The sequence below is a fragment of the Harmonia axyridis genome, chromosome X (assembly GCF_914767665.1).
Source record: "Harmonia axyridis chromosome X, icHarAxyr1.1, whole genome shotgun sequence".
NCBI classification, from domain to species: domain Eukaryota; kingdom Metazoa; phylum Arthropoda; class Insecta; order Coleoptera; family Coccinellidae; genus Harmonia; species Harmonia axyridis.
In genome coordinates, this window is record NC_059508.1 from 6,683,609 (window position 1) to 6,703,541 (window position 19,933).

The 19,933-nt window shown below is 34.3% G+C and overlaps 1 protein-coding gene across 1 annotated transcript in view; it reads left to right on the plus strand.

The window, feature by feature from the left end:
- LOC123686372 (dual specificity protein phosphatase 10-like) overlaps positions 1–19,523 on the plus strand; it is a 35,820-nt gene extending 16,297 nt beyond the window's left edge. The window contains exons 3-4 of the mRNA XM_045626447.1: positions 9,847–10,176; positions 17,643–19,523. Of these exons, the coding sequence (XP_045482403.1) occupies positions 9,847–10,176; positions 17,643–17,923 (611 nt within the window). The 3' untranslated portion in view covers positions 17,924–19,523. The remainder of the gene's footprint in view (positions 1–9,846; positions 10,177–17,642) is intronic.
- The last annotated feature ends 410 nt before the right edge of the window (positions 19,524–19,933 follow it).

The following is a 19,933-nucleotide window of genomic DNA, read 5'->3' on the forward strand; positions in this document are numbered from 1 at the left end:
TTATGTGTTAAGTTTTTGACAAATAGATATTTTCAATTCACTGAAATGTTTCACATAAAATAGCAAGCAAAAAGTAAAATTCGAAGATATGCAATTTTATAACAATCAACTCTTTTCTTTCATTTTGATGTAGATAATACTTATTTAAAAGTTTTTAATTTTTTTTGTTTATCAATTCGTTTGAAGTTAGAATTTATTGTTGTTTTTGATGCCCTGAAATTTCAAAATTAGAGAGAATGAATCTGTTGAGACTCTCAAAAAAACTGTTATTGAAGAACAATAATAATATATAAATTTCCAGAATTCTTGCGAAGACAAAAAACGAAAATTTTTCTTTAAAATGAACCAATAATCATTTTACTTTCCTTTGAAATCGACACGGCAGTAAAAAATCAGACCCTTTTACGTTTTATGAGTTTATTATCGCTTTCAAGATGAGTACTTTTATTGCACTACGAGTACGTCTATGTCCGAGGTTTATTATTTTCCTTTATCTGACCGCTTTGTCGGCGATGCTCCTTATTTGCCATCTGTAAATTTTGCATTCGTCATCGGAATACACTTCAATTGTTTTCGGTTTTTTGTATCATTCTCGTCACAAAATTTCAATACTGTAGTTGACAAAGAACTGAACTGAGTAATTCGCATCGAAAAATTGTCTGGACTGTGTTATACAATTTATTAGGTTTCATTCAAATTGAAATTTATTTGTGCAGATATCGGTTTTGAATTGATTATATCTAAATGGTGTTCCTAAATTGGAGGTACAAATGAAAATGACAGATTTCTCGAATCATTTTAAGAAAAAAAGTCCTATAACATGAGTCCGCAAACGCTTTGTTTTTTAGATACCGGTGTTAAAGTTCAAGTTTTTTTCTCATATATCCTCTCCTTCACAAGATATTTAACTTGAATTGGCATAGATATTCCAATTTAAAATTTTCATCCTGTGATATGCTTATTTTGTATGCAAATCTACAGGGTGATATCTTTTCTGGAAGGGTACCCGCTTATTTCCTACAGAACTATTTTTTGGAGAAGCATCGATACTTTAGAAAAATGTGAAAAGAAACTTTAGTCTTGTACTACACTTTTTTGTTTGTTGTAGTTTTGTCGTATCTGCTATCGATTTCGAGAAAAAAAAATTCAAATAACTGTAGTAATCCTCAGGAAAATCCAAATTATTATGAACATCCAGATAGTAAGCTGTGATGAATAAATTAATTATTATTATTATTAAGTTTTGGTACTTATTTACCCATAAAGATTCGATAAACTGATACAAGCATCACTAAAAAGTACGACTATACAAGAAACACGCTATATCTCTGAAACAAAGCGTTTGCGGGCTCATGTTTATGAGACTTTTTATTCTTAAAATTATCCAAGGAATCTCTCATTTTCATTTCCATTTAAGGAAACTCCAGTATAACACAATCGAAATTGGTAATAAAAAAATATTTTGAGTAATTTGGTTCAAAGTTCGTTATTAAAACCTCTTTTTCTCACATTACAGATATGAGTTAACGTTGTTGTAAGAATTTTTTTTCGATTATCCACCCCAAGAAAAGAAGCTCTACGCCCTTGGGTAGAATATATGAGTTTTTAGGACATTTTTCACGGTATTGTTATTATATAAAAGAGCCCATTAACGAACTTCCAATTCAATGGCATTTTTCCGTATTTCGAAAAGAATAATCCTCCTTCAGTCCGTTGAATGAGAACGGTAGAGAAGCAAAAGAAATGAAATATCTACTACGGAATACGTTTTGTGTACAACTCCTCAGATGAAAGTTGACGAACGAAGCTTTCTTGATAACACAATGGGTCCTCTTGAATCAGAACCCGTTTCTTGATAAAGCATTTGTGATTTGTGACCTCTGAAATTCGCTGCGTGTAAAATATTGCAGACCGGAAATTTATTCATACAACATAACATTCATATCATGAATGGAATGGAGATTTAATGAATGACGAAATTTGTATGAAAATGAATCACTAGATCCCAAACTCTGCTCGTATAGTGCAGCTATACATACAGAAATGGTACGCTTTGCGCATTTTGAACCAAGCAAATTACGTACCATCGAAATTGTTTGATTATTTACGTGAACAATTTACCTAAAGCTTTACATACACATTTGAAAAGATTTTTCGCCCCGAAATTGAAAGTAATGTTTGAAAGGAAATTATAACTGGAATAATTCGATGAGATAAGCATTTCCTTCTATTTTACAGGATATATCAGCTCATTTTAAACCAATCATTTTATTTTTAATAGTGCTAATTCGTTACCTGCTTTATTTTCGAGAAACATACATAATGAATGTCCAAAAAACTCATATGACTCACGATCTACATCTTCCAGAATTCTAGGAAATCTGAAGAAACATGAATAACAGTTGAGCAACGGGTAGTAGAATCATCTGTAAACAGAGGATAATCGTTCGAAATCAATATATTACTGTATTTATCTGGTGAATCATTTTGGGCATAATTGCTGTTTTGAATGAATCAAGATCAGCTGAAAAATCGCAAATTTTTGGTTTAAAATTGTGAACATGTTTAATCTGAATTGTAACATGTTTAATTTGAATATTCTTTTGACAATTTTCGAGGTCTTGTCACCAAGCTGACCACTCTATCATTTCGTCACGTTATCTGTAATTTTCAATTTTTGAGCCGAATTTTGACTCTGATGGTTGTAAACTCGATAAATATCCAAAGAAAAAACCTGTAGAAACGTTCAATTTCCAAAGTAGCTTGAATGCCGCCAGTCCAGTTCGCTAAAATCTGACCAGAGGTTCCGTATGTGTATGACCGTTCGAAATCTTGTTTTTCTGTTCATTTCAAAACTACAGATTCAATCGAAATGAAAATTTGCATTTGGTAATTGGCAATAGAAATTTCAAGCATTCTAGCAATATTATTTATTATTCGAAATTTCGTAAATTCTTTTGAGGTCTGAGAACAGGAAAAAGTCGCTGGGGACCAGATCTGGCGAATACGGTGGATGCAGAACCAATTCGAAGCCCAATTCATGCGAGGGTCCGTGAATATGACCGTTCGAAATCTTGTTTTCCTGTTCATTTCAAAACTGCAAATTCGATCGAAATGAAAATTCGCATTTGGTAATTGGCAAGGGAAATTTCAAGCATTCTAGCAATATTATTTATTATTCGAAATTTATTAAATTTTGTGAAGATCTGCCATGTTTTTATTCGACTCTGATTATAATGGGGGAGTGGTGTAGTTGAAAATTGGTGTCCCCCAAGGATGCGACCTTACGACGCTATTTTTGAACGGTAGCGCTTTTGAATGATCCACTGATCACCCATCGGTAAAACTTCCAGTGTAAACAATACTTAATGATGTGTGATCTAGGGGATATTCTTATCGTCCTTCAGGGTCGGAACATGACGCAGATATAAGCATTAGTGGTGTCCCGAGTATGACGCATACCTCGGCATCCCCACCTTTTTAGTTGCTGGCATACAGAACAGACAGCTGTATCCACACTAGCGACTACAACTTGGTTGGTTGTATCTCGACAACACAGCTAGTGATAAACAATGGTATATGACCCATTATTGTATACATAGTGGTTTTCCGAGTGACAGCATCACTTAGGTGATCGGTTTTGTGTTAATACTTTAGTGAACTTTTACATCAAATCCATCAGAATGAGAGTGAAAAGGCCTAATGCATGTCTTGTGCTGAGATTCATGCCTCTACAACAAACAAACAGTGAGTTCAACATTCATGACAAGTGATGTAAACATTGAACTTTTTCCTGACTTCTAGTCCTTTTTTTATATTCATTATTACAAATGGTGATTCCTTGTTGATATTTCAGTTTTTTATTGATGTCACACACATGTAGATAAATCTTCAACACATTCGATAATTCAGCTGATTCTATATGTCACTGAATCAGCCTCTTGTTTATTTTTCATTGATTGTAGAGTTTTTCTCATAAATCTAAAGGTCTACCTTCGCAATCAACATATTATCATTCCCGTTCTCTCAATATAACTGCTGTAAATAACAAGGAAAAAAGGCATTCTCCACTTTGTTGATACTGTGGAAAACTGGTTGTTTTTCTTGGAAAACAATTAATGCACCCAACCAATTATGATCCAAGATCTTTCAAAAGGCAGAAGTGACCCCACAAAACTCAACAAGTGAATCACACCATACCTGACTGTAAAAGTTTTAGTATCATTCATAATACTACAATTTGAATCGCTTTCTAAACTTTTGCTTCGATAGGAACAGTTATAAGACAAAATATATCTACTTAAATATTTATTATTGAATTTGTTAGGTGATTATTGTTTACTAAATCAATCATCTCAATTGGGCAAATACCTAACAAATTCAATTATAGAAATTAAAAAGTTCAACAAATCATAATTTATTTGTTTTGATGCGTGCCAGTTTGACTATTCCATTTCCTACCTGAATAAACTACAATGCATGAATTTTTGTTGATAAATGAAGTGTATCGAGTCAATTAATCAATATCCAGATACCAATGGGATGAAATTCCCTATTGATTTGGTAAAGGTAAACATAACATACAGAATTATATTTTCCATCTCATTAAAAAAAATTAAACAGAATTATCCAGGTTTGAATTTTGTCAGAGGGTAAAGACTAATTGATTTTTCTTATTGGCTCAAATTCTCCTTTTTCTTCATCTTCTTCCTCAGCTTTCTGTGATACACTCCTCTACTTAAGCATCTTTCAAATTACTTATTCTTAGTTACAACGTTACAATATCAGATATCCTCAATGGTTGTAATATTTAGTTTCGATTTCAGAAATATTCAAAGATTCAATATTCAAGTTGAAGTTGCCAGTAAAAAAATTCTATTGACACCATTGAAATTGGTCCTATCGTTTCGTCAGGAAATTTTTTCAAATAATAAATTTTCAGGCTCGAAAATCCATGAATTGAATCAATGGTGTATTTAAAATTTTTTTAAAAATTCCATTTCTTCCAAATTCCAGATTTTCCAAAAATATATTTGAAAATGTAAGATGAAAGAACTGCATACCAAACGATCGTCTGTTTACCACCATCTGGTAATGTTTTCAATATCAATAGGTCAAACAATTCAGAAATCTGGAAGAATAGAGGAGTGAGTAATAAATAACAATTTTGAATACGTTGACGCCCCAATATTTACGTAACCGTTATGACTAATTGACCAAATTTTCACAAGGAGATTCCCTTGCCCTCATCGAACATCATGAGTCATCTACCATCCGGAGGAGATCCCTCTAGCAAATGATTAGGGTTGCGAAGTATGAATCACTTATCCGTTGTCGAAAATATCCCATACTCCAATACCAAACAATTGAACAATGGTTTTTTTTCAAACTACAACCCCAACAAGCACGGCAACCGCATGTCACCCCCCTAAATCTTGGTCCAATCCGGATACGCTCTTTTCAAATCACCCCAAATAAAGAATGTATAGGTGGTTGAAAATATCAATTTTTTTTTTGTCTGATCGATAAGGAAATATACAGCGTAAATGGTTGCAAATTTTATTATTGCCCAATTTTGTGTTTCTTTATCGCCATTTTGTTTAGTTCTTAAAAAAAAATTGTGTCAATTATAAAAATCCAATGAGTTTTCAATGAAAAACTACTTCTAAAAAAAGTATTTAGTAGCTTTTCGCTGCGGAAACTGAATGCTGCAGGTACTGACTAAAGGTTTTGACAACTGGACTCTTGATCTAATTAGGATCTAAATCTCATATATTGAGGGGGTCATTGAAAAATTCATAACTCAGAAACTATTGCAGTTTAAACTTTAGGGTTCAAAATATTGTATTTAATATAGTGGCAACACAGAGATATATTTCCCTCTTTCATTTTCTTATTTGCTTATTCCTTAATCGGGAGCAATTCAGTTTTATATTTTATAGAACATTGAGTTGAAATCAACTATAGTTTTAGTCCTTTTTCAATTTTAGAGTCTATTAGCTTTATTTATCAATATTGTTTTTCGAAGGGTTGTCAAAATGACATTTTGATAAGCTCGCCTTTTGTAATGTTTGTAAACATTGTAATTTCATGGCTATACGGCACTAAAGAGTTCTTATATAAGAAAGCTGCAAATTCACACGAAAGTTACCTAACAGGCCGATTGAAAAGTCCCCGGTCTACACATTTTTTTGGCAAAATTCGATTTTATTATTCAACATAGCTGCCTTCGAAGGCGATACAGCTATTTTAGCGATCTTCCAACTTTTCCATACCATTTTTGTAGTACCTACGATTTGTCTTTCGCTTCAAAATAGGCCTCAGTTTCGGCGATTACTTCTTCATTGGCGCTAAATTTCTTTCCAGCGAGCATTCTTTCGAGGTCTGAGAATAGGAAAAGGTCGCTGGGGATCAGATCTGGCGAATACGTTGGATGAAGAAGCAATTAGAAGCCCAATTCATGCAATTTTGCCATTGTTTTCATTGATTTGGACACGGCGCATTATCTTGATGAAACATCACCTTTTTTTCTTCAAATGGGGCCGTTTTTTGACGATTTCATCCTTTGAATGATCCAATAACACTATATAATAATCGCTGTTGATGGTCTGGACCTTTTGGAGGTAACCAATGAATATTATACCTTGCGCATGCCAGAATACTGATGTCATAACCTTGCCAGCTGACTGTTGTGTTTTTCCTCGCTTTGGATTCGGTTCATCGTTTGCAGTACACTCAGCTGACTGTCGATTGGACTCCGAATTGAAATGATGGAGTCATGTTTCATCCATTGTCACATATCGACGCAAAAATTTAGGTTTATTGCACTTAAACCGCTTCAAATAGCACTCAGAATCATTACCACGTTGTTGCTTTTGATCGATTGTGAGCTCGCGCGGCACCCATTTTGCACACAGCTTTTTCATGTACAAATATTCGTGAATTATATGATGTACACGTTCAGATGATATCTTCAACTTCACTTTACGGTCATTCAAAATTATTTTGTAAACTTCTCAATTTTTTTGTCGGTGACAGCCTCTTTTGGGCGTCCACTGCGTTCGCCGTCTTCGGTGGTCATTTCACCACGTTTAAACTTAACATATCAATCAATGATGGTTGATTTTCCTGGTGCAAACCCCGGAAACTCATCATCAAGCCAAGATTTTGTTTCAACTGTATTTTTCCCTTGAAAAAGCAATATTTTATCAGCACACTAAATTCTTTTTTTCCATCTGTTTTCAAAAAGTAGTTACACTCACAACGCAATATCTCACAAACTAATGGTCGGACTGCTGTCAAATTTTGACACGTATCGTTTGATGGTTGATGGTACTAGCTAAAAATCATATGGATTTAATACTAGCACCGCCATCTGTGCATCAGACCTGGGACTTTTCAATTGGTCTAATATTACTTTTATAGAATCGATTTCAGATTATTCTATTTATATATTTCCATTGTGGACTCACGAAATCGTCAGGTTGAATAAGCCGGATAGAAACTAAATGTTTGTTTGAACTGTGGTCATATAATCTTTCATTTTTCTGCGAGATATTCCAGATTGCATATTCCACAATTCTGTGCGACTTTCCAGGGGTGAAAACCAAAATGAATGCGATATATAAACGTCTAATTTGAAATATAATATTCCGCCCTCGTTTGCTATAATTGGGTTGTAACTTATAACTCAGCATCCAAATCTCAATTTGCAAGATGTGATAAATACGCTGCATTGCTTGTGAATGATGGAATCGGGTTTTCCTTCTTTAGCCGGTAGAACTTTGAAGGTTCCATGACTCACTCATCTTTGGTCTTTCACTCTCCAACAGAGTGGTCCTTTCATTACAGAACGACTTATACGATTTGTTTATTTCTTCTTGTATTGATTGCCCTCTGCAGTTCTGGATATCAATGTCGATGTGAAATGTATCGCGAAAAATGACTCAGCAAAGAAACGTGTAAGTATCTTTGTATAAAGAGGTCGTTTAAAAAATTAGTCATCGAGTTCTCGACTAAACTGTGATATCTTCCTGATAAACTTGAATTGAACTGATGCGTTGGATAGCGATGCAAACGGCTTATGTTTCAATTTCGCATTCCACAATCGAATTCTGTTCTGAAATCCCTTCCTGTAATTTAGAAATACGTCACGAATTCCTAAAAAGGACTTGATTCGGCGAAAAATTCAAGTTTCAAGACAAATTATGACAATTTCTCCTTGTTGAATGTTGAATAAATTCAACAGAATTTATTGGGTGCACTATCATGAGTAAACGACAATTAAATCATGCAAAAATTAATCGAAACGCCAACAATAAACAATAAACTTCGAAGCGATACGAGGTAAGGTAGTATTATAGACATATAATACATTATATTTCGTCAATAGGTTACACTTTAAAGTAACGTCATTCACTTATCTGGTAAATTGGTAAAATATCTGGAGATCTCGATGGCCAAGGCTCAGCGTGTCGGTTCAGCCATGTTGTACTATATCTTGACTCAAACTTGGTTTTGTTAAATAACTTAAAACAAATACCTCATTCAACTCTTGCCTTCTATTTATCTTCAGAAGAATACGTAGAACTCTTTGAAAATGACTCACTCTTTTGTTCCTCTGAAATTTGTCTGCCTCGTTCAATATTTGCAATTATTCATGTTTGTATGAACGATTATTTTTCTTCTGTGGAAATTCAACATTGAAATGACTAACTACAGTGTAAATTTGTTAATAATGACCTATTTCAGAAGGAATTGCAAGGAGTGGATCGATTTTGATCATATAATCATCTTGTTCAAATATTACGAATGGATATTACTAAGTTGATAACCATAAACAGATAATTCACTCGTAAAAAATTACTGGAAGTAAAGTGAAGTTGGTAATTTTTGTATTCAAGTTTTTTTATCCAACCTAGTTGATATTTTTGTGGGTTAATAACTATTCAACTTTCTTGGAACATTTACATTGGATGACGTCGTCAGAACCACACAAAATTCAAGTAGATATCAGAATAAAAATATTTCATTGACGATAAACAAATCAAGCTGAAATTTATGCAGATTTTTAATAACCATTTCAAGCTTGACAAAAAAATCATGAATTCAAATTTTGAAAAGTTCATATTAACAGAATTATGAAATTTTGAAAGTGAACTGAATCGATTAATTTTCACCGCAAGGCTCTTGCTCAATTAGTTTCAGAGTTATAATTTTTTCAGTAATCTTTGAAAATAATTCAGATAATATCAGAATCACATATGATTAGTCTAGATGCTTACGATTTGTACAGGGTGGCAAATTTCGATGTTTTCGCACTACAACTTTCAAACCAGAGAAGATAGACAAAATCTGATACCCATTGTCGTCCCTTTTTCTGAGAAACTAACTTGAGTAGTATTAATTTTTGGCCACCTTTTATTGTTTGGAAAAATGGCGATATCAAAAAAAAAAAATTTCTCCGCTGATACTAGATAGAGCTCTGAAATTAAAACATTATACAGACACTTTTTCACGTAGAATCCAGTGGTGTGCTCGTCTTTTCAGCAAGATTTTTAATCACGAAGTTGTGACCCAAAGTTATGTCTTTTTGAATGGGAACACTGGATTTCTGTGCCATTATTTGGAAGCTTAATTTTTACTGATCTACAATATGAAATTGTAGTGCTAAAACATCGAAATTTGCTCACCCTGTACAACCAATATTGCGCTCACAAGTTCGAATCCGAAGATGTTGAATGCTTTTTTTCATTTCACAATTTACTTTTCATTGAATAGTATTTGAAAATTATAAACCATTGAATAAATTTTGCAGTGTTTTTGATTGCAATTTTTCTTTTTCAGGGGGACATCGAGATTTCTCGAAGAAACACAGGGACCTGTGCGAGGAAGTTGTAACAAGGGGTCTGTCAACATCCGCTTCCTGTCCAACACTCGAGGATATAGATTCTCACCCAGCGTCTAGATTGCTGCCCTTTTTGTACCTGGGAAACAGTAAGGATGCTGCGGATTTGTCGTGTTTGCAGAACCTAGGAACGACATGTGTCCTGAACGTCACTTCACAACTTCCTGGATACCACGAAGAAAGGGGGATCAAGTATAAACAGATTCCAGCTTCCGATTCGGGACACCAGAATCTCAAGCAGTATTTTGAAGAGGCTTTCGATTTCATTGGTGAGTGCGAAAGTTACAGCTGTTGTGTTGTAGTGAATAAGGTTATATTTTGTTAAGGATCGTTTAAATTTTAATTTTTTTAATTTAAGTGCGGCTTATCCCAGTTTGGTTCCAATTCAGATTCAATTAATTAATAAATTATTAATTTTTCTATCATGAACAAACTTGAATAGTTGAATAAACTAATTAATCACATGAACTATCTCACTTAATCTAAAAATTACTTTTTTGATTCTTCCAACCAGCCACTTCAGAAATATCCGCTATTTGTGATTTCCAGTTCTCAATGATTCTAAGAATTATAACCTTGAGGTTTATATTTAATTTATCATGACAGAACATATCTTGCGTTTTTAAATATGTATTTGAAAACGCTTATGTTATGGTTTATCGAATACAAACATGCATAAATTGAAAATTCAGGACATTTTGAGTAAATATGTAGGTATATATGTAGTCTTCAAGGGTGCAACTGGGGCATGTATGAACGAGCGCTCAAAATCTTCTAAATTCACATCAGTGCCTTCAAACTTTTTTCGATTTCATACATTCCTAAATTTAAACTGTATGAGGTTGCATTTTATTTTGTCGAATGATTCTAAAGAGTTATTATTTCGATATTCTGATTGAGTTTCCGATGGTTCAAAATCTCAACCAATAATCGTACAGCGCAGAGCATTGACTCCAACATTAGAGGGAAAAGGTTAAGTCCTAGGTCACGTGCAACAAGGGATAGGATGAAAATGTTTGAATTTCAACCAATCATAATCACGCGATTCAATGATCGATTGGTTCAATATGTTCAACCAATCAAAATAATGGTTGGTTAGGCCGTAAGTCACGAGGTACATCGTGCGTCTTACCTTTATGTTAGAGTGTCGATTCCCCATCTCACTCTTTCTATTATTAGATCATTGATCTAAGTCGGTTTTGTGGTCACGGAAATATTCTTTTCGATATTTTTCTTGGTTTTTCTATGGTTGTGATCACAAACAACAGTGTTGTTCGAGCATTGTCATTCTACATCGAAATGCAAATTTTCAATCGAATCTACAGTTTTGAGATTAACAGGATTTCGATCGGCAATATTTACGGAACTTCTACTCTGATTTTTTGCCATTCAGTATACGAATCCACCCTGAAAATTTCAAGTTTCTAAGTCCTTCCCTTCGAAAGTTATCAGGACAAAATAGAATTTGAGAAAGGATTCGTCATCAGTGAATCGAACCTATCGTTTGAGACCAATACAGGCACTGTGACGAAATCATAGAGCAATTGTTTCAGGGAACGAGCGCTCAAAAAGAGTTAGGTTACGGATACGGAAAACATGGTATCATGAGTCTCCGAGCTATCTGCAGTTTCCGGTTTTTATCAATACAGATAGGGATTTCCTTTTTCGTGGAAATTACAATTGATGTGGTTTATAGATCAGTAGTACCTTGGAGTTGCTCCATATGTGAATATGGAAATTTATGTGAATCAGACTTATTGATAATGATGTAGAATGAGTCGTTAAATTCGCCCCAAATGTGGTATGACTCGTTGTGTATATCACTCATTATGGTGATCTTGAAAACGCGAAAGATGAATCAGCCTGGAACAATTGCAGCTATGTACGGTTTCACTTTTTTGAAGAACGGTTCTATTTGAGACGGCCAATTAAAGCACTAATGGTGCTATTCGTTTCCTTATTCTCATAGGGAGTAAAATAGAAAAGGAAATATTTTTCTTTTGTAATGAACAACAAAGGTTAATTGTTGATCAATACAATAGTTGAGTATCTCAGATTAAGGTTAATATTGAGATGTATCTGCCTACCTAGTAACTTGAGTTTGTGAGCTACATTTCTTTGGTGTTTGGTACTACCTTAACTCAAAGTGAAATGCCCTGTTGCATTAGATGAGTAATACTAAGAATAAGACCTATTGGTCTCATTTGAGCTGTTGTATCATTTCCAATTCATCTCCAAATGAAGACAGACAATACAATTAGGTTTTCGAAGCTATTCCTAGATCAAAAATTAGCTGACAGCTGACCTTATCGATGGAGCTCTATGCTTATTGAAGGGATTCAAAGTGTGGTGCAAACCAAAAGGAGACATACACAGACTTGACCAGTCTGAGAATATAGCAAGAAAGGTTTCTGCATTCGAACGAAACTGGAACCAGAGAAAGAAATGTATCTCCTGTGCAGACTGTATCCAATCGACAGCTGCACATACGTATACTTTTTCTCGAGTTACTTTTTCGATGGAACCGGTGCGTTGCAACCTCCAAGGATGCTGGACCTATTTCCTGTTAACGTTTTCGTCTCTCTAAACGCCAGCAAGCGATCTGGCCAGCCAATAAGGAGACAGGCATACATTTAGTTGACCGACCAGCCACACCGGCTGCTGCTGTACCTAAAAGAAGAGAAAGCATGTGTACGAGTTGTTATGAATGGCTTTTGGGTAACGGCCTTGTCGGTTGCCTAGAGTTTTGTCAGAGGCATTCATTACTCATCGCCATCGGCACTTCGTCGCCAGGGCCGGACCGGCTCCTTCTGCACCAACATCACCACCGGTTATTGATAACTTATTCTGCATGATCAGCTCAGTTAGGTACCCTGTATAATGGAGTCCCCTCTGCTCATAGATACTCCAGTGGAAATATTAAGTAATCGAATTAAATGATTGATGAAAAAAAAATCTTAAAAATACTTCTGTGTCTCTCAAAAACCTCTTCAATAGCAGGATATTTTTTTGATAGATTTCCGAATCGAGTATACAGTTTTTTTTCGTTGAGCGAATAATCAGATAAAGGTATCAAGTGTTCCTTCGTTATGTGAAAGATTTGTTACGGTCCTGGTTGCACATGGGAAGAGGGCCGTTGCCCCAGCTTACAAGAGAGTGAGTCACTGGCTTCTATTCTGCTTCTCTCTGTATTGGAATCTGTGAAACGCCCATCTCTGCTGGAGCTGTCAGTGACAGACTTCGTGCAGATATTTTCCTTCATGCGAACGGTTTTTTTGGGAGGGATATAAATCGAGTCAAAGATCCTCCATGTTTTTTATCGGCAGGTGGGGGTTGCTTCCAGGAATTCTGTTTTTGACAGCTCGTCCTTTCGTTTTTTCTTACCTTTCACTTTCTCCATCTGAAATAGGAAAAACTGATTTCTTTCTTCCACTCTCTTTGGAAATAATAAACCATCTCTTTCTCATTTAATTTCCATAGCTGGAAAAAAGTCTGCGTTATCAATCGAGTCAAAGATCTTCCATGTTTTTTATTGGCAGGTGGGGATTGCTTTCAGGAATTATGTTTCGGACAGCTTGCTCTTTCGTTTTTCCTTATCTTTCACTCTCTCCATCTGAAATAGGAACAACTGATTTTTTTTTCTTCAACTCTTCTTGAAAATAATAAACCATATCTTTCTCGTGTGATTTCCATAGCTTGAAAAAATCCACCTTATCAATTCATCCATAAATCCTGAATCCACAAAGCATTTTCGGATTGCAATGAAATGAAAGAAAAAATGTAATCGAATTCGATATTATTGAACGAAATCTTATGTGAATCGACCTCCAGTCCGTTGGATCATTGATAAAGCTTACGTAGTTTTCAAAGACTATCGTTTTCTGTTCAGTGGTTTGTTATGTATGTAGCTACTATCTCGATATTTCCTATGCAACAAGTAAACGAAATGCTATAAATACTGGCTGGTAATTTACATACAGTACAACTGAAAGTGATGATTCATTAGGTAAACCTTTCGATTTTTTCGTTTTGAGTAACAGGAATTTGAAATGCATGTTTCAATCGATTTCGGAAAACGCAGTGGATTGTATTTAATTGATTCAGTCCTTACTTGGTGGAAAATCATATTGATTTGGTAAAAAATAATTGTAAACACTTGCTACACAGTTTTTAATAATTTACGACAATTGTTTCGCCGTCTAAGCGGCTTCATCAGGGTTACATTGCAAAGTGAACACTTTGCAATGACGGCGAAACAATTGTCGTAAATTATTAAAAACTGTGGAAGGTAGTAAGTGTTTACAATTATTTTTTACCAAAGCAGTAGATTGTCTACCATGTAAATTATATGGTGGTAGCAAAAGTAGAATAATTGACGACTTCAGATTCAGGAAAATCTCAATCAGAATATCATTATAGCTGTGAACAAATCAAGTTATCTATAGAGATAGTATATTCACCATCAGCCCTTCAAACTAAATATCTCAAAAATCTGAAAATCACTGATATTTAAGTCATTCAGAATAGTTGAAGGGAACAATAATAGACCCTTGAGGAAGCCCAACAAATGTCGGGCAATAATTTGGTTTCGTTTTTGCAATGGGTTACAATGATCAGGTCTCTCGTTTAATCATTTAGCGCAATGATTTCATGGAAAAAATAAAACGATTAGCTAAACCATTTTCCTGTTGTTTTACCGGAAATACTCATTTCAGTCCATTCAACACGGAAACGGGAAGTGGATAAGACCGAGATGTTCTTTTTAAGTAATTTATCGGCAATATATTATACTTATACGTCAAGGTGATCGGCTAAAATGTTCCACAAGAAAGTTATTGCAACGTCAATGACGCAAAAACATCATGTTGGAAATTGCATATTGGACCAACTGAGCTAATGAATAGGTTTTTTTATTGTTATTATTATCGCTTGAGTTGAAATTTGAAGGTTGTGTTTTGATATTTACGCGAAAAAAATATGTCTGTACAGGTCAGCTGTTCCTCACTTGTCGGAAAAAGTATTTTGGCCTGACAATTGAGGTTCTCATTGATAAATTTCTCGTTCGTTCCGAAAAATTTTTATTTTCATTCCATTGTCCTTGTTGTGTAATTTCAAATCATTTTTCGCTATAAAAAATATTACCAGTTCACAGTGTATTAACCGGCCTATTGAAAAGCCCCGGTCTACCATAGTAAAACACATTTTTTGTCAAAATTCGATTTTATTATTCAACATAGTTGCCTTCAAGGGCGATACAGCGATTATAGCGATCTTCCAAGTTTTTGATACCATTTTTGTAGTACGATTTGTCTTTCGCTTGAAAATAGGCCTCAGTTTCGGCGATTACTTCTTCATTGGCGCTAAATTTCTTTCCAGCGAGCATTCTTTTGAGGTCTGAGAAGAGGAAAAAGTCGCTGGGGTCAGATCTGGCGAATACGGTGGATGCAGAAGCAATTCGAAGCCCAATTCAAGCAATTTTGCCATTATTTTCATTGATTTGTGTGTCTTGATGAAACAGCACCATTTTTTTCTCAAATGGGGCCGTTTTTTAACGATTTTATCCTTTAACCGATCTAATAAATAATATATAATAATCGCTGTTTATGTTCTGGCCCTTTTGGAGTTAATCGATGAATATTACACCTTGCGCATCCCAGGATACTGATGCCATAAGTTTGTGAACTTTTTTGATTTTTTCGCCGATGACAGCCTCTTTTGGGCGTCCACTACGTTCGCCGTCTTCTATGCTCATTTCACAGGTTTTAAACTTAGCATACCAATCAATGATGGTTGATTTTTCTGATGCAGACCCCGGAAACTCTTCATCAGAGCCCAGATTTCACTTCAACTGTATTTTTTCCCTTCAAAAAGCAATATTTTATCAGCACACGAAATTCTTTTTTTCCATCTTTTTTCAAATAACAAAAGTAGCTACACTCACACAACACTAATGGTCGGACTGTTGTCAAATATGACACGTATCGTATATGGATGTAATACTAGCACCGCCATCTGTGCATCAGACCGGGGACTTTTCATTTAGCCTAGTATTCAGAAACTGAGGTTCGTTGAGTCATTGTTTCAAATTCCAATGCCAAAGGAACTCACGTATTGGCATATTTGGTATTTTTAGTTGCCGTTTTTCATAGAAATAAAGACCTTCTAGACATCAGGAGAGAAAAAAAGGAATAGATGTAGGTATTTACGATTCCAAGGTCATTTCTGTTTTTCTGAAACTTTCGTGGAAACTATTAAAATCGTATGCAGACACAATAGTTCAATGTTTTAATGTGAAAAAGGTACACACACAGTTCTGCGTTGGAATATTTTCGTTGCATGTAAACACATCTAGACGTTTGTCAAATCTACGTTTCTCTGTTCGGTGACTCACTGTTGCGAATTTTTATACCGAAATGACCTCACCAATTATTTTTTTTGGCATCGATCGCCAACATCCAAAATGTCGAAACGCTACAATGGGTTTTTTAACGGGGAATTCTAAACTTAGACCGAATAAATCACCAGGACCATCCGTGACATTTTCCAATAATAAACGTTCAGAAATTAGGACAGTGTTAATAAGTTCGCTGAGGGAGAGACGGGGCCTAGTCATGTCCCAAGACGAAGTAAAGGGGACAACAGATGACTCACGCAGACAGGAAGACGAAAATACACCGGCCGGTTATATTTGAGTATGGATCATCGTGTAGAAATTTAGCCCTTCCTAGTTCTTTATTTATAAATCCTGGACCAAATCCGGGGATCAATGCCTTGTTTGATACCGCCAGATTCGGCTTGCTTGAGTGTGGAACAGGATGACGACACTTGACAATGTGATTATTTATTTACACTATTCGATTGATAGTTTTATTTGTATACAGTCCGCAATTGAATGTTTTTTCAACCAATCATCCAACCTTCCAACTTGCAATCGACATAGTGGAACACTCCGTTGCGCGAATATATCACGTTCTATTTACCTTAAGAGTCATCAATTCCGGAAAATGCACTACACTGCTCGATTGAAAGCCTACTTATAAATTTACAGCGTTTCTTAAAACGCTTTTCATTTTACACCAGGGTTTATTTATAATGCCAAACTTACATTTGAACAAGACAAACACACTGAAATAGCGAGATCGATAGTGACCACCAGAATCTACGGATAATTCACCTATTGAGTAAAAATTTTAGCAGGCTTTACTTAACAGCCCAATTGAGAAGTCCTCGGTCTACCACAGTAAAACACATTTTTTTGGCACAATTCGATTTTATTATTCAACATAGTTGCCTTCAACGGCAATACAGCGATTATAGCGATATTCCAAATTTTCGATACTATTTTTGTATTACGATTTGTCTTTCGCTTCAAAATAGACCCAGTTTCGGCGATTACTTCTTCATTGGCGCTAAATTCCTTTTGAGGTCTGAGAACAAGAAAAAGACGCTGGGGGCCAGATCTGGCGAATACGGTGGATGCAAAAGCAATTCGAAGCCCATGCAATTTTGCCCTTGTTTTCATTGATTTGTGACACAGCGCATTGTCTTGATGAAACAGCACCATTTTTTATTATTATTTTTTCTTGACAATCATCACAAGGGATGTTCCGAATATTAGAAGGTAGACAAAGGTAACTTGGGATCTTAGACCTCGTTTTATTTCAACTAAACTAAGATATTTTCACAAGATATTGAAAAATTCCTCAATTGCTAAATTATATTTTAATTGTTTCAGAAGAGGCAAGGAAAAATGGTACAAGGGTGTTAGTACACTGTCAGGCAGGAGTATCAAGAAGCGCAACTATTGCTATAGCATACATCATGAAATACAAACAGATGTCCATGGTAGAAGCTTATAAACTGGTCAAAACAGTCAGGCCCATAATATCACCGAATTTGAATTTCATGGGACAGCTTTTGGAACTCGAAGAAAATTTGAGGAATAGTAACAGCAATTTGCAATGTAGGTGGAGAGAAAAATCAAACGATGAAGTGTCACAAGGATGCAGTGTATAATTTTTTTTTATCGCGAATAGTCATTAGTTGGCCATAAGAGTCTTTCTAGTCTGTAAAAGTGGATTAATTGGCTGTGTGTAATATTATTTTCCACATTAATTTAGTTTTTTATTGTATAGGCATGTCTTATTTTTTATACATTTACGAACAGTCATGTGAAAAGAACATGACAATTAATTCTGAGAAAAATCGAAGGGATATGTGAACAGGAAATAAACCTTAAAGGTGGGTTAATAATGGGATTTTATCAAATTCTACGAGTCAATTAATTTTTCGAAGCATGTATTTAGAACAATGAGCATTTATTGAAACTTTACTTCATAGTGGTACATAGATCCTTAAAATCATCAAAAATCACCCGTATATTCATATTCGGCTATTTACATAAAAAAATATAAACTGATGCCCCAAAACTACTACCGCATCGGTTAAATAAATCCATGGCAATAATATTCATTCATTATTCATCCATTTTCAACTAGAGTTAACTTGGACAATAGTTTGAAAATTACCATATCACATGTTCGATGTGTGGTACAAATATACATTTATTTATGAGGAGAATTCTCACACATAATTTATGATCTTATGTTTTTTTCCAATTCATAAACACAAGGCAGGTTATCCTTCCTTTTTCGAATATTCATGGTATCTTAAACATTTTTTTATTTAATATGACCAAAGTAGATTAGATTCAGCATTTTCAACTTCAATGTTTAATAAATATCTCTTCACATTATCTCCAAATATTTTCAAAAAAATTAAAATTAATAAAATGTGGAATAGCAATAACTTCATCAATATTTGTATATTTTGTTCGAACTGAAACATATCTGAATATATGAATCATTAAAAAAAAATAGATTTTTGATATTGAGAGTGTAAATTAAATTGTTTGATATTTTCTCAAAACATCCTAGATCCATCTCTTCAAGACTGAATGTACATTAATGTTAAATCTTTATGAAAGTTTAGAAATTAATGAATAATTTAGTTGAAGCTTTTATTTATTATTCATACCTAATACTACTAGTAATATTATTTAAGTTATGTTGTTTTATTGCCATATTACCTAGATATACAATGTTGTATAACGATGTGTATCTAATTTCAATTATAATTAACTTGTAGTGGATTGACGAGGAGGGATGATTTATTCACAAGATAAGTTTTTAATGCAATGTCTATTTCAACCAGAATATTCAATGGAAATAATTCAAACTTCAAAGCCTGTCTAATGAATTTGAGCAGACATTTCATTCGGATAGTTTGATTTTACATCAAACATCTTGACATTGAATATTACCCCTCTTAATTTATATTGTTTGGTGTGTATATTATAAAGGATGGCTATGATTGTATCTTTCTCAGGTATGTAGGAAGTTTCGACAAGTTTAGGGAAGAATTTTGTTCAGCTCTTGTAAAGAGCCAAATACCAGAGCAAAGATGTTTTTTTTTAGCACCCCTGTGTATTTAGGAATAAGTAATAACCACACTTGAGAAATGTGTGCCTTTACTCTATATTGTTAAGGCCTGTATTATGAATTTGTACATATATATACTCCTAAAAAATGATTATTTACATAAATGTTACAAATAATTTAATGATTTTATTTCTGTTTCAATTTAACACACTTGGAAAGATGTCATATCTTACAGCTAATTGAGATAAAATGAGAAAATTGATGTTTATCAATTTGAAAAAACGGAAATATACGTAGTTAGTATTTTGTTAATGGGACTCATTCTCAATACCTTAAATATGGCCTTCACATTTTCAAAGTGGAAGAATGTGGAAATGTCTTGCAATTTTTGATATCAGAAAATATGTATTGCTCAAATTCTCGACATTTCCACTTTTTTCTACTTCAAAAATGTGATCAAAGTGACAAATTTCAAGAAAATATCGGATTACCCATAACATTAAAACAAACTTTGTTTGGACACCTTCAAAATTTTATTTAATAAAATATATTCCCAGCTGAAAGTCTATCTATTATCGGTTGCATC